Raw genomic sequence first — 16,738 nt, forward strand, 5'->3', positions numbered from 1 at the left:
AACATTCACAAACAGATCGTAATTTCATTGAGTTTGCTGCTAATCATTCAGAATTATTTGACATTTTCTTCAATATTTTTTTTTTTACTACAGATTGCAAGTATTTGAATCTTAACATTTGAGAAATTGCAGTTTATTAGGCTAAATAGAGGGTTTTTTTGTTTGTTCCATGATTGGATGCAAGCATTTGTAGTATAAATACTGGTGCACCCAAATCTAACATTCTTTTTTCATAAATACTCATGTATGGAACACTGAAATTTAATTTTTATCAACTTTAATGCTAGTAAAAACAACCATTCTAATGTTCGCTGAAAGTGAACACAATAGGATCGTGAGCATGGCCAAAGTGAATTCATTTAAAAATTCAAAGCTAATAATCTCAGACAACATTTTATATCTATTCACAACCAGACCTGGCTTTTGGTCCCTTCAAAATCCACAACCATGGCCCCAGGATTTCAGAAAACTAGAAATGTAAAGAGAATCTGTTTTCATTTAAACACCCCTCCCCCCTAAGTTTCTAACCCTAGTCCTTGCAATTGTTTGGTTTGTGTTTTCAAAGCTAACGAATGTAAGCTGCTACTAAAGTTGAAAAAACCAAGTGGTTGGGTCCCACTTTTGCAGCAGAAAAATTGGGGGAACCTAACAATTGCCAATCTATGAACTTTTGACTAAATGAAGCTATTGAATGTCAGCTGTATCCCAAAGAATCATCTTGCTAACACTTCAGAAAAAAATCTTAAACCAGGCTTATATATAGTGGTAATGGACAGGACTGTGTTACATTTGGAGTATGGTGGCAAAAATTAATTTTGCAGGCCAGCTTGTCCAAAAACATGGAAGTTTGATTCTGCTCACACCCGTGTTTCAGAAATTTTGATGGAAACTAGGATTACCACAACATACAATCATTTATCTCAACTGTACACAAGAAAAGAGCAAAAGGAAAGAGAGATTCAGAAGACTATAATAAATGAAGATAACTTAGAAAGGGGTGTTATTGAAAGGGTGACTTGATTACAAGGACAGGCCTTGGAGTAGCTGAGCCACAACATCCTCATCTTAAAGTGTTAAAAATCCTCAAAACAGTGTATTATGTTCTGGTCTTTAGTAGCCAGTGATGATTCTGCACCATGGTGTACCGTGTTTCAGAGACCAGAATAGTCCTTAAAATATTATTTGTAGGGCAGATAACTGACACCTACTCTTTGAATTTTGCATTCAGATCATTATTCTTGAGTGATTACCATTTAATTGTGCACGCTGTTAGCCTCTGTAAACACATTATTTTATTACCGTTAACCTCCTCCCCTCTTCCTGCCTATTGTTCGTTACGCTCATTTGTCTTTGATTAGATTGTAAGATTAAGGACCACACCTACCGATGTGTTTTGTGGTTCCTAGCATAATGGGGCACTTGTATTCTGAGCAGGGTGGAGGGTGTGTGTATCTCTTGTATTGCTGTAATATTTATATAACATAAAATAATATATAATAGTAATATATATATTTTGAAGTAATCAAAAGCTTGTATAAGATAACAGAGTTCTGAGGTAGAAAAGCTTCAGCTGAGGTTAGTTTGGGGCACATTTTCAGATGTTCTCAACATCCAGTTACGACCAGATTTTCAGAAAAGCTCATCTCCCATTTAGGCATCTAAATGAAGTGGGCAGATTTTCAAATTATTCTCAATGGGAGATGTTTGTTGTTGAGTACTTTCGAAATCTGCCTATTTAATTTAGGTGACTAAGTGGGAGATGAGATCTTTTGAAAAGCTTTTTATCATTGGTTTCATGCAAATTCTTTTTCCTTTGAATTTGTCCAAGGGTGTATGGAATTTTTTTAAACCAAAAGATGATTGTATCCAAAATCTGATAAGTTTTTAATTTTCCCTTTGCTTCTGTTCTGTTTCAGGCTATCACTATAACGATCTTGTATCTCCACAATACTTGAACCTGATAGCTAATCTGTCAGGCTGCACAGCCCATAGACGAGTGAATAACTGCTCAGATATGTGCTTTCACCAGAAATACAGGACACATGATGGAACTTGCAATAACTTGCAGCATCCGATGTGGGGTGCCTCTCTGACAGCCTTTGAACGGTTGTTAAAGTCAGTCTATGAAAATGGATTTAACTTGCCTAGGGGCATTGGATCTAATAGACGCTATAATGGATACACGCTCCCCATGCCTCGCTTGGTTTCAACATCGTTAATAGGAACTGAAACAATAACCCCTGATGATCAGTTTACTCACTTTCTAATGCAGTGGGGTCAGTTTCTTGATCATGACCTTGACTCCACAGTTGCAGCTCTGAGTGAAGCCAGGTTTTCTGATGGTCAGCACTGCAGTTCAGTTTGTACAAATGATCCTCCATGTTTCTCAATCATGGTACCACCAAATGACCCCCGAGTTAGAAATGGTGCACGGTGCATGTTTTTTGTACGCTCCAGTCCTGTTTGTGGAAGTGGCATGACATCTCTTCTAATGAATTCTGTTTACCCACGAGAACAGATTAACCAGCTGACTTCATATATAGATGCATCCAATGTGTATGGCAGTTCAGACCATGAGTCACAAGAAATCAGAGACTTGGCAAGTCAAAGGGGTCTTCTGAGACAGGGCATTGTACAGAGATCTGGCAAGCCTCTTCTTCCATTTGCTACTGGTCCACCAACAGAATGCATGAGAGATGAAAACGAGAGCCCAATTCCTTGCTTCTTAGCTGGGGATCATCGTGCTAATGAGCAGCTGGGTCTTACCAGTATGCATACATTGTGGTTTAGAGAACACAACAGAATTGCTACAGAGTTACTGAAACTCAACCCACACTGGGATGGGGACACAATATATCATGAAACACGCAAAATTGTTGGTGCAGAAATGCAACATATAACATACAACCATTGGCTACCTAAGATCTTTGGAGAGGTAGGCATGAAGATGCTTGGCGAATATAAAGGTTATGATCCCAATGTTAATTCTGGCATAACTAATGAGTTTGCAACTGCCGCTTTTAGGTTTGGTCACACACTTATCAATCCCTTACTGTATCGGCTGGATGAAAACTTTGAACCTATTCTGCAAGGCCATATACCTCTTCATAAGGCATTCTTCTCTCCCTTTCGGATTGTAAATGAAGGAGGCATTGATCCACTGTTAAGGGGATTGTTTGGGGTTGCTGGTAAGATGCGAGTACCATCACAGTTACTCAATACAGAATTAACAGAGAGACTATTCTCCATGGCACGTACTGTGGCTTTAGATCTGGCAGCTATGAATATTCAGAGAGGCAGAGATCATGGAATTCCTCCCTACCATGATTTTAGAGTTTACTGTAATCTTTCTTCAGCTCATACTTTTGAAGATCTGAAAAACGAAATTAGGAATCCTGAAATCAGGGAGAAACTTAGCAGGTGAGCTTGAGGTGAAGGTTAACAGTTAAAAATTCAAATGTACTTTTATATCTAAATGTGCATGTGAAAATAATTATTTAAATGTCTAACCTAGAAGGAAGTATTTGTTAGGAAAGGTATAAAGGGAATATCCCACAAAACTTCCTGCCAACATCAGGAGACATGTATGGAAGGCTCAGGGTTCCCGAGTACCTGCATAAGCTACAGAATGTCTTTCCCCCAGTGAGACTTACACAGATCTGATTCCTCCACTCCTTGAGTTGTAGGAACTCCATGAAGCTGAGCCCATCCAGAGACCATGTATTCATGTATACACCCATAGGAGATTTTTTTTTTTATGAGTGATATTTAAAAAAACTAAATACATTTAATACTGAAATCTCATGATAGTATTTATATCTTCAGTTTTCATAGAATCATAGAATATCAGGGTTGGAAGGGATCTCAAGAGGTCATCTAGTCCAACCCCCTGCTCAAAGCAGGACCAATTCCCAACTAAATCATCCCAGCCAGGGCTTTGTTAAGCCTGACCTTAAAAACCTCTTTGAATTAAGTGCAGCACAATGCAGGAAGAGAATGCTAAAGGTTATTTAATATCACGGTCATTTTTGCTGTGAATAGTTCAGAATAATTACCCTTAGTTTTGTCGTAATACTGAATGCTTTTATAAATGTATAATTTTAACATATCTATTTGTATTTCTCTTGTTATAGGCTCTATGGTTCACCTCTGAACATAGATTTATTTCCTGCTCTTATGGTAGAAGATTTAGTTCCTGGTAGTCGATTGGGGCCAACTTTGATGTGTCTATTGAGTACACAGTTTAAACGTCTTCGAGATGGAGACAGGTAAAGCCAAAATGCCCATGGAAAACTTAAGTGAATTTAGAATAGATTTTTTTTCATTTTTTAAATTGTTAAATTAGTGACTTTTTTCAAATCCAAACTGTTTTCTTTTTCTTTTATGATCTGACTATAGAAATGAAAGTGATAAAAAGATGATTTTATAATTTGTCAAAGCAGCTGAAATAACAGCTATGCTTATTTATTTTTAAGACCTGTTATCTTTTATGGTGAAAATAGCATATAAAGCTCCAACAGGCAATACAGTGTAGCTGACTGAGCAGGGGACTGGGACCCAGGAACTCCTAACTTTCCTATTTCTGACATTGCTTGACTGGCCTTGTGCAAATTACTACTCAGGCTACTTCACTGTAAATTGAAGAAAAACTTTCTTCAGTGATTGTCCACGTGTATTCCATTTCCGATGCACATGCATCCATATGTGTGAGATTGGATTCTGTTGGGCAGCAATGTCCACTGGGCCCTTTCCTGCACTCTTACTTCCTGTGGCTGCAAGATGGAAACCCTGTATTATCCACTTCTCTGCATACTGTGTAACCTTACTAGTTGTGTGTGTATGTGACTAGTTAGCTAGTAATACTAGCATAGTTATTGTCGTGGTTTTTGTTTTTTGTTTTTTATACCTATTAGCTATATGTAAAAAGAACAACAAAACCCTCTTCTTAGTGTTTGGGACTTTTCCCACCTTAATGGAGATTAGCTGCTATGGCTGAAATGAAGCCCCTGGGCTTCAAAACTTGCCCTTCCTGTGAAGCAACTATTTCATTTAATGACAGACACTGAATGTGCCTCTTTTGTCTTGGAGAGGATCATTTGCCCAATAGATGCTAGGTCTGTTACTTCTTCTCCAAAAGCATGTAGAAGGCAAGAGAGGCCCATCTTAAATGTTTTCTCTGGGAGCACTCAGTGCAAGCTTCCTCAGAACAGAAGGGAAAAAAAGCCAACTGGGCCTCAGCAGGCTTCCTCAGTCAGTGCTCCTGTGACCTGCTGCCCAACTCAGCTCCCAGGCTCACTCTTCAAAGAAAACTTCATCCACTGAGACTAGCAGAGCAGCCAAGTCATATCCTTCACTTAGTTGTCTGAAAGGGGTCAGAAGGGACATAGTTCCCACAGTAAGTGCAGGCCTTGGTTACCCTCCCTGGAACCTAATAAAAGGAGGCATAGATCTCACACTACTTGGCCAAAGGGTAGTTCACAGCCCAAATTTGGCCCCTCTGACAACCTGGCAAAACCTGGTCCCCGAGCCCAGAGGGTGCTGTCTCAGGCAGCAGTCCACATTTTGCCGGCACCAACCTCTCAGTAGTAATATAGGTAATCATGGATGCTCTTGACACTGACTTTCTTAGCATCAAAGTTATTCCTGGTACTGAGTGATCTGGCAAGGAAACCTAGCTCTGTTACCACCAATAGATATTGATCTCCCTTCCCTGTGAAACTTGTGGTTCCTTGAGAAGGACATCTGGCACTGACTCACATTATACCCCAGTAAGAACAGGAAAGTGAGGAAGAACACTTGCAAATAGAGAAGCACTTGATCTCAGCAGTGATCTCCTCTTCCTCACCAGATGAAGCAGTTGTGCACTCCACATCCATTCAGTCTGACTATTTTAAAAAATTTCAGGAACTTCTGCATCACATGGTAGACACATAAATTCAAGAATTTAGGGAGGAACCTAAGTCTTTTGTAGCTGAGGGACAACTGGTAGCATAAGACGCATTGGACATGGCAGCACAATCAAGACAAACTCCACTGCCATGCACAGGGCTTCATGGTTACAGTCTTCAAGAGTACAAAGGAGGTCCAGGCAGCTACCGAGGTCCTCCCATTTGAAGGTTATAACTCAAGAACTGATAAAGCCCTACGCTCTATAAAAGATTAAAGAGCTATTGTCCATTTCTTGGCGGCTACATGCCAGCCCCTAAGACAGAGCAGGCCTGGTTACAAACCACTTTAGATAAAGGGTTTTTTTATGTATTATTATAACCCTTGAAGATACTGTCTACATCAGTAGCAAGCATGTTCCAGATGCATGGAAGAAATCGAAACAAGACTACGATGAAGAAAGGTGATCCAAAAGAATTGAGCAACTACCATCTGATCACAATCCTCTCACAAGATCTTCACCCGAGTCATACTCAATTGGATTAAGAAGGATCTTGAAATGCATGAAACCAGAGAACAAGCTGGTTTCCGCTCAGGGTATTCAACAATTGATCACATCTGCTCAGTTCGGCGGCTCTTTGAAAAAATGCAAGAAATACAAAGTACCATTGTATCTTGTATTTGTCAGCTACAAAAAGGCATTTGACTTGGTGGAGATTAACGCTGTACTCAATGCGCTCAACGAAATTGGAATCGACCCGAGGTACATTGACCTGCTGGAAGAAATTAACTGCAATTGTTTGACACAGATAACATTATTCAATGTCCTGTGCATTATTATTATACATAGAGGAGTCAGACAATCACTGAAGCTGTTTTCAGCAGTACTGGAGTCGCAGTTAAAGAAATTATACTGGGAAAAAGGAATCAGAATTGACGGAGAACAGTTAACGCATCTTCTCTTCACTGCTGATTGTGTAATATTGGCAAAAGACACAGGATAACTGGAGAAATTGCAGTAATTGCAAACACTTTCACATGATATCGGGTTGGAAGTGTACACTTCGAAGATGAAGTGGATGTGGAATGAGCATTGTGCAGCAGGAATCATCACTGTAAACGGGAAAGTAATCGAAGAAGTCGACAAATATATTTAGCAGGTGAACAGAGACAACTCATTTGAAAGGGAATGCAGTAGGACGAGAAAGGCAGGGAGGGGAAGTTTCAACAAAATAAACTTCCCATGAAGAAAAGAAGTTTAACTCCAGTGTTCTGCCACCAATTATGTATGGAGCGGAAAGCTGGTCAATGTGGAAAGCAGAGGAAGAAAAATTCGCAGTCACTCAGAGAGCAATGAAAAGGCAAATGTGTAAGTTATTGGTCCATGATCACATACTGAATCAAGAGATTAGAAGGCGTACAGAGGTGACCGATGTTGTGCAGGCAATGTAGGACGCAAAGCAGAGATGGGCAGGTGATATAATCCGTAGGGAAGACAATAGGTGGACAACCCACATCAGTGACTGAATCCCTAGTGACCACAAGCAACTGCTGGGCAGAACGAAAACATGCTGGGCCAATCCCATGACAGAACTCTTTGGCCAGAAATGGAAAGAATGTGCTCACAACAAAACAGAATGGTGTGGCATTGACTTGCATTCGTGGAGGGATGGACAAGGACAAGCTGGACAAAGGTGATTATAATCCACAAAGGTCATGTGAGCCACCAATGAAGGAGCAAAGTTTCCAACACAGAGGCTGTCTTCCTTTGATGCTGCACCCCTAGATCCACCTCATGGCAGCAAGTTTGGACACCATCATTGAGAGCCATATAAAGCGTTTGGAGAATCAATACCCTTCTTGCCACCCCCATGTCTGGCAATCACCTTTTTATTTTTTAGAGGCTTGGAATTGATTTAACTCAAACCACTGGGTTTTAGAGATTAACAGTGTGAGGTATTATTCATTTGTAGTCCCTTCCTACCCCTCTTCAAGGACTCCTCTTACAAAAAATGGTTAAGGTAAGAAGTGAATTCCCTTCTAAATCTCTGAACAGTGGAAGAAGAGCCTCTGGAGTTAAAAGGGGAATGGGTTTTGCTCCCATTATTGTATAATCCCTAAGAACAAGGGAGACAAGCATCCAGTACTAGATTTGAGACAACTCAAACAGCTTCATCCGTCATTTCAAATTCAGTTTGGTAATTCTAGCCTCTATAATCTTATCCTTAGATCCTCAAAAATGGTTCACAGCTCTCAGTTTAGAAGACACATACTTTCGCATATCAATTCACCTGGCACACAGAAAATAACTAAGATTCCAAGTGGGAACTTCCCACTACCAGTACAAAGTCCTTCCCTTTGGTCTTTCAACAAAACCAAGAGTATTCAGCAAGTGATTGACAAGCTCATCTTAGGAGGCAAGGGATCTAGGTATGCCAGTACTCGATGACTGGCTCATTTGAAGAAGATCACCATGGCAGGTGAATGATTCTATTCACTTAGTCCTACATCTTTTCACCACACCAGAATCTAAAAAGGAAAGTCAATCACTGTTGCAAACCCAGAGACTAGAGTTCATAAGGGTAGTGCTAGATTCCCCATCAGTAAGGGCTAATCTGCCACAGGACAGATTCAAGACCAAGGTAGACCTCATCAACCAGCTGCAAGCTCACCCAAAGACTTTAGCTAGAGCATGTTTCTCACTTACACCACATAGCATGCCAGATTTCACCTCTGTTTCATAGAAATGTGGTTGAAAATCGTGTATCTGCCCCACATACATCACATGGACATGAGGACACAGGTGCCCTGAGAAGCCTTCTCATTATTAAATTGGTGGAAGGACTCCCATGTGTGCAAAGGAGTACTGATTTCTCCAGCTGTATTTACCTATCAAAACATTGGTGACTTCCATGCTTGGGTGGGGAACCCACTTAGACCACCCACAGGTCTGTGACCCAAGTTGCCTATGGTAACCCACACTGAGAATGGCCAGGGCAGGGCAGGCTGCAGAAAGGAGAACAGATTCTCCCAAACCTGGTGCTTAACACTGTAGTTAGATTCACCAGCCAGTCACAAACTGTGCTCCTGGTCCCCCCCCCACAAGTTATCAAGGAGCTGGGGAAAAAAAAAAGACTGCCCAGCCCTTTTTATTGCATTCCATTCTTTGGCTCACAATCAGCAAATAGGTCCAGTAAGGTGAGAAGTTATTTAAAACTGTATGCTCTATACAAAATGTTCTTCTGATCCCCAAAGGGCCAGCCACAGTACCAGATCGATATTAGTTTGGATCTTACCCAAAATATCATGCTGCCAGCAATCCCTTAGTATCTAAAACTAAAGGTTTTATTATAAATGAAAAGAAAAGAAAGAGAAGAGAGATGTTAAATGGCCAAAGCAGTCAGATACATACACATGACTTCAGAGTCCATATATCAGGTTTTAGCAACACTGGTGAGTTTGCTGGCTTGTAAAGTACCCCTGGAACATCTCCAAACTTTTCAGTTTGTAGAGAAGTTACTCCAGAGGTGAGAAGCAGGATTGAAGACAAAATGGAGAAGATGTAGCTGCCTTTTTATATCCTTTGTCATGTGGCTTGGCTTGTACATCCTTTATCCCAAACACAAGCTCACAGCACACAGGCATGGAAAAGCTCTTGGAGTCCTCTGTCCACAGGCATGTCACTACATGTCCTGCTGACTCATAGGCGTAGCCCCTGGATTCTCTCTGTTGGTTCATTGTACAGTTGATGGCCCTTGATGGGCCATGAAGCAGGCTGGATAGTGCTGATGCCAATCTGTATGGAGATGTCACTCAGAAAAACAGCACAAATTTGAGATACAGATCTATCACACATATTTATAACTCATGAAACAAAGATGATACATACATATAAACAAGATTATCAAACTTAGAAAATCATAACTTTTGCACTGATACCTTCTATGGCATACCTGGTAATATTCATTTTCTATTTTGTAATATTGGTATCAATAATATTATAAATGGTCACCCATATTCCATACAGCATCACAAGGCACAAGGCCTCTGGACTGCCAAAGAGATTCACATAAATGTTCTGGAACTCGGAGCTATTTGTCTAGGATGCAAAGCATTTCTTCTTATGCTGTGGACTAACAGTTGAGGAAATGACAGACAACACAACAGCAATATTTTATGTCAACAAACAGAAAGGAATACAATTATCCCTCCTTTGCTAAACAAGTTCATCTCTGGAATTGGTGCATTCATCAACAGATTGTACCAGTAATTCTGCTTCTACCAGACTTTCAGAATGTCCTGCTGGACCAGCCCTCTCATCTGCAAATTGCCCGCTAAGGATTTGAGCCTGCAAACCATCTTCTGCAGGTGAGGATAATCAGCAGTGTTGCCTCAGATGAGGGTGAGAGATTTGGGGAAAGGCTGAATACAGTCTTCTTGTCAGATGCTTTCCTTATCTCATGAACTCTGAGAAAGTGTACCTATTCACTGATTATGTAAGTGAGGCAATATCTTTTATTGGACCAACTTCTGTTGGTTAGAGAGACAAGCTTTCAACCTTACAAAGAGCAGTGACACTTGGGGTTATTTTCCCATACTAAAGCAGAGGTCTTTGTAAGCTCAAAAGCTGGTCTCACTAACAGAAGTTGGTCCAATAAAAGATATTACCTCACCCACCTTATCTCTCTCTGTCAGTGAAAGAAGCTGTTTAGCTGAAGTCCAGAATATTTTTGTGCATAGCAGGAAGGACTCCACTAGATTGACCTATGCACCTAAATGGAAGAGGTTCTTTATTTGGACGACACTATGCCACTTGTCTCCCTTAGAAGTCGCAATTCCTACTATTCTGATCTATCTGATATGGCTAAAGCATTCAGAGCTATCCATCAGCGCCATAAGGGTACATCGAGCAGCAATATCGTCCTCCCATTCAAGAGGAAACCATATTTTCTCACTCTATAGTTGCTATATTCTTAGGGGCCTTATTTCATCTGTTTCCCACTTTCTGTGAGCCCCCTTCCTTTTGGAACCTGAGTATAGTGTTAGATGGGTTAATGGGGACCCCCTTTTGAGCTGTTAGCAACTTGCATTCCATATCATCTTTCTGTGAAAATGATCTTTTTAGTGACTATAACATCAGCTTGAAAGGTAAAGGAGATGCAGGTCCTCACAGATGCACCACTTTACACTGTGTTCCATACAGATGAAGTGATCCTTAGGTTTCATCATAAATGTTTTTCAAGGTTATCTTAGATTTTCATTTCAGTTAGACTGTTCACCTGCCATTTTTATTTCCTTAGCCCCACTTCAACCAAATTGCACATCCTTGATGTGGTTAGGACTCTTTCATAATTCCGCAAAAGAACAAGAGCCTTCAGGGGTTCCCCTAGGCTGTTTGTAGCATTTGCCGATTGGGTGAAAGGTCAGGCAGTATCCACGCAAAGACTGTCTAAACTGGTATTTAATTGAATTAGGGCATGTCTACATATAAACCACTACAGCAGTACCTCTGCAGCTTCGCCACTGTCGTGTTTCAGTGAAGACACTACCTATGTCAGCGAAGGTAATCCACCTCCCCAGGAGGCAGTAGCTAGGTCAAAAGGAGAATTTTCCCGTCGACCTAGTGCTGTCTACACTGGGGGTTAGTTCGGTTTAACTGCGTTGCTCAGGGGAGTGGATTTTTCACACCTCTGAGCGGCACAGTTATGGCGACTTAATTTCCTAGTGTAGACCACACGTAATGTAGACATAGTGTCATGGCCTTAGATAATTCTATGAGTTATTTAGATTATAGCCTACTCCACCAGGGCTCAGGATCTTTTCTGTCTTCTGTGGGAAGCATACCAATTTCAGAAATTTGCAGTGCAGCTACAATGGGGATGAGTCCACACTTTCACCCAGCTATTCTTTAGTTGAGGCCTCAAGATTTGATGTCCTCTTTGACAAGGCTGTCTTGCAGTCTTGATTTAAATAAGGCTTCTAGCAACCTTCTCCTAATTATGAGGTCACTTCTCCCTAGTCACCAGAATACACGTGGACAATCATTTGAGGTAGAAAGAACAGTTACTTATCTTCCAGTAACTGTGTTTTTTCAAGATGTGTTATCCACATGAATTCCATGACTTGCTCTCTTTCCCCTCTACTAGGGAGTCGACACCACTTGGATTCTGAACTGGACAAAGGAACTGAGGGACACTTGGGCCCACTCCATCCTTCATGCCCTTAGGTGAAAATATAAAGGGGATAAATATTAATTATTATTGTTACAGCACCTGGCACCCCTTTTGGTATTTGACCACTCTCCCATCTCAAATTCTGATGTCTGAAAATCCACATTTCCCTCCTTTTGATGTAACTTGTAGTCTGTGATGTCTTGCCTGGTTTTGCCTCTCTTGAGGGAAGAAAGTCAGGTTTCTTTTTATTGTAGATACCTGGCAATGATTAGCCACATTTTAATAGTTACCACTATCTAATTAAGTTTATTTTTTTTATAATTAAAAGGTGCCTTAAGAGAGGGAAAATTGAGAGAGAGCATGAATCATGAAATAAAATTTAATTTAAACTAAAGCCTCAGGCAAATATTGCTAAAATATCATTAGAGAGGGTGGATCAGAGCTTATCTTACAAAACTGTAGTCTGGTAATTTAAACTCTTAGATCATAAATAAAGTATTTGGATACCCGCCAGTGAATGTTACAGCCCTCTCAGTACACTTTTCTGTCTTTTTTTTTCCTTTGCATAAAACCTACTTAAAATTTTAGAAATGGAATCCAGAACTGTGTAAATCAGATGTCTGTATGTAGATGAATGGAAGGGAGAAATTCGGACTCAGAAATAAGGGCTCCAAACTTCTGGTAACAGCATATACCCACATATGTCACACAAGGTTAATCATAGAATCATAGAATATCAGGGTTGGAAGGGACCTTAGGACGTCATCTAGTCCAACCCCCTGCTCAAAGCAGGATGAGTCCCCAACTAAATCATCCCAGCCAGGGCTTTGTCAAGACTGACCTTAAAAACCGCTAAGGAAGGGGATTCCACCACCTCCCTAGGTAACCCATTCCAGTGCTTCACCACCCTCCTTGTGAAAAAGTTTTTTCTAATATCCAACTTAAACCTCCCTCACTGCAACTTGAGACCATTACTCCTTGTTCTGTCACCTGGTACCACTGAGAACAATCTGGATCCATCCTCTTTGGAACCCCTTTTCAGGTAGTTGAAAGCAGCTATCAAATCCCCCCTCATTCTTCTCTTCTGCAGACTAAACAATCCCAGTTCCCTCAGCCTCTCCTCATAAATCATGTGCTCCAGCCCCCTAATCATTTTTGTTGCTCTCTGCTGGACTCTTTCCAATTTTTCCACATCCTTCTTGTAGTGTGGGACCCCAAACTGGACACAGTACTCCAGATGCGGCCTCACCAATATCGAATAGAGAGGAATGATCATGTCCCTCGATCTGCTGGCAATGCCCCTATTTATACAGCCTAAAATGCTGTTAGCCTTCTTGGCAACAAGGGCACACTGTTGACTCATATCCAGCTTCTTGTTCACTATAACCCCTAGGTCCTTTTCTGCAGAACTTCTGCCCAGCCATTCGGTCCCTAGTCTGTAGCAGTGCATGGGATTCTTCCGTCCTAAGTGCAGGACTCTGTACTTGTCCTTGTTGAACCTCATCAAATTTCCTTTGGCCCAATCCTTTAATTTGTCTAGGTCCCTCTTTATCCCAGTTTAGTGTCATCTGCAAACTTGCTGAGGGTGCAGTCCGCGCCATCCTCCAGATCATTAATGAAGATATTGAACAAAACCGACCCCAGGACTGACCCTTGGGGCACTCCACTTGAAACCAGCTGCCAATGAGACATGGAGCCATTGATCACTACCCGTTGAGCCTGACGATCTAGCCAGCTTTCTATCCACTTTATAGTCCATTCATCTAGTCCATACTTCTTTAACACTTTGGGGGACAGGGTTAGATTACAAAATGACCTTGATAAATTGAAGAATTGGTCTGAAATCAACAAGATAAAATTTAGTAAAGACAAATTCAAAGTACTCCATTTAGGAAAGAAGAATCAGAGGCATCGCTATAAAATGAGGAATAGTTGGCTATGTAGTAGTACTGCAGAAAAGGATCGGAGGCGGGGAGAGGGTTATAGTGGATCACAAATTGAATGAGCCAACAATGTGATACAGTTGCAAAAAAGGCAAATATTCTGGGATGTATTAGTGAGTGTGTTATATCTAAGGCATGGGAGATAATTATTCTGCTATACTAGGTTCTGGTGAGGCCTTAGCTGGAGAACTGTGTCCAGCTGTGGAAGGTACACTTTAAGAAAAATGTGGATACACTGGATAGGACAACTGGGTCCTCAATACTGTGGCACAGGGTTATGCCCTCCAGTTTCTTTTTACCCCCTGTAAACGGGCTACTCACCGCCGCGGCGCCTCCCGCTGGTTTTTCTGGGGAATTAGCTCTTTTTCAGCCTGGAGCGCCCTCTGCTGGCCGGTGATCCGCCTGTTTTCTTATCGGCCCCGGGTCCCTCCCAGGACCCCGGTGCCCCTTTAACTGGGTTTCCCCCTCCCCGGGGAACCCCCACCCTACTATCCCCACTTTGCCTCAGTAGTGACCACTGACAGTCATGGTCTAGCCCCACACCCTGGGGCAGACTGCAGCATCGGCCCACTCATCACAGGCAAAAGGGGTTTGGACCTGCTCCTGGGTTGTCCCTTGCAACCCCCAGTACCTCTTGCCCTTTCCTAGGCCGCAGCCTGGGGCTTTCCAGGCTGGAGCTTCCCTGGCTCCTCAGCCCTTCCCCAGCCCTGCTTCACCATAGGTACCTTGTCAGCCTCTAAGCAGCCAGGCCCATCTCTCTCTGGAAGCAGAGAGAGACTGTCTGGGCTCTGGCTTCCCTGCCTTCTTATAAGCCCCAGGGCTTCAGTTTGGGGCGTGGCCCCAGCTGTGGCCACTTCCTTACTCAGCCCAGCTTCCAGAGCCACCCCTCTCAAGCCCCGGCAGGCAGCTTTTCAAGCCCCTCTGGGCAGGAGCAGGGTCCACCCTGCTACACCCCCCCTTCCCGTCCCTCTTCAGGGACCCTTCTCACGAGACTCTTCTTGCAAAGGAGGTAGAAGGATTGCTGCAGCTAGGTAAGGTGGAAAAGGTTCCTTGCAAGTACAGGAACAAGGTACTATTACCAATACTTTTTAATCCTGAAGGCCAAGGGTGGTCTACAGCCCATCCTGGACCCGCAAGTCCTCAACAAATACTTAAAGAAGCTGAAGTTCTGCATAGTCTCCCTGGCCTCCATCATCCCCTCCCTGGATTCGGGAGACTGGTATGCCACCTCGATTTGAAGGATGCATATTTCCATATAGCGATCTTTCAAGGTCACAGACGCTTTCGCAGTGAAAACCGACCACTATCAGTCCTACCGTTCAGCCTTGCAACAGCACCGAGGGTGTTCACCAAGTGCATGTTAGTAGTAACCACTTACCTCAGACATCGAGGTATCCAGATCTACTCGTACCTCGATGACTGACTCGTCAAAGGCTGCTCCAGGTCCCAAGTTAAGAAGGATGTTATGGTGCTGCAGGCCACGTGCAGATCCCTGGGCCTGCTGGTAAATGACAAAAAGCTGACGTTAGTTCTAATGCAGAGGATAGAGTTCATTGGAGCGGTGCTAGACTTCACCTGTGCCAGAGCATTTCCAGCGCAGGAGAGGTTCCAGATGATGGTGGACCTCATCGCAGGAGCTTCCACGTTCTCCCTGACCATGGCCAGGGTTTGCCTGTGCCTGCTGGGACACATGGCAGCATGTACGTATGTCATCTGCTGTGCCAGGTTCAGGATGCGGCCCTTACAGCAGTGGTTGGCGCCGGTCTGTTACCAGTCCAGAGATCACCTGGAAAATTCATTACCATCTCACTGATGATACTTACCTCACTACAGTGGTGGACCAACCCCAGAGTGGTCCTGGAAGGAGTTTCATTCGACAGCCCTCGTCAGTCAATCAAGTTGATATTGGACACCTCGGACCTTGTCTGGGGAGCACATCTCGGTGGCCTCCAGACCCAGGGCATGTGGTCCCCAGAGGAGATGAGGTTTCACATAAATGTGAAGGAGCTCAGAGCGGTACGCTTGGCCTGCGGAGTCTTTCTACCACACCTGGCAGGCAAGGTGGTGAGAGTGTTGACGGACAATATGGCCTTGATGCTTTACATCAACAGGCAAAGGGGAGCACGCTCTTTGGCCCTCTGCCAAGAGGCACTGCGACTGTGGGATTTCTGCATTGACTATGCGATCCAACTAGAGGCCTGTCACCTCCCCAGCATCAGGAACACACTGACAGATCGCCTCAGCAGATCCTTTTCTTCTCACTATGAGTGGTCACTCCATCCAGAGGTAGTCCGGACCCTCTTCCAGAGGTGGGGAACTCCCCAAGTGGACCTGTTTGCTACCAGACAGAACAGGAAATGTCATTTCCTCTGTTCCCTCTCTCTCCGGCGCCTTCCTCCTTTCATGGTCGGGTGCTCTGATTTACGCCTTCCTGCCAATCCCACTCATCAGCAGAGTCCTGTCAAAGGTCAAGAGAGACAAGGGCCAAGTCATCATGGTCGCCCTGGATGGACCTAGCGGTGGCTGCTCCCTTTCCATCTGACCAGATCAGCTCTTGCAAGATCACGGGCATCTCTTGCATCCCAACCTTGCCCCCCTCCACCTCGCAGCGTGGATGCTGTGTGGTTGAATTTGGAGGAGTGGGCCTGTTCTAAAGAGGTCCAGCAAATCCTCTTGGAAAGCAGGAAGCCTTCCACTAGAACAACCTACCTGGCCAAATGGACGAGGTTCTTTCAC

At 43.0% G+C, this 16,738-nt stretch overlaps 1 protein-coding gene across 1 annotated transcript in view; it reads left to right on the top strand.

Moving 5' to 3' along the window:
• Nucleotides 1-16,738, top strand: part of PXDN (peroxidasin) — a 139,255-nt gene that overhangs the window by 98,913 nt on the left and 23,604 nt on the right. The window contains exons 17-18 of the mRNA XM_045011683.1: nucleotides 1,917-3,420; nucleotides 4,134-4,268. Coding sequence (XP_044867618.1) covers nucleotides 1,917-3,420; nucleotides 4,134-4,268 — 1,639 coding nt within the window. The remainder of the gene's footprint in view (nucleotides 1-1,916; nucleotides 3,421-4,133; nucleotides 4,269-16,738) is intronic.

Source organism: Mauremys mutica, chromosome 3 (genome assembly GCF_020497125.1).
Source record: "Mauremys mutica isolate MM-2020 ecotype Southern chromosome 3, ASM2049712v1, whole genome shotgun sequence".
NCBI lineage: Eukaryota > Metazoa > Chordata > Testudines > Geoemydidae > Mauremys > Mauremys mutica.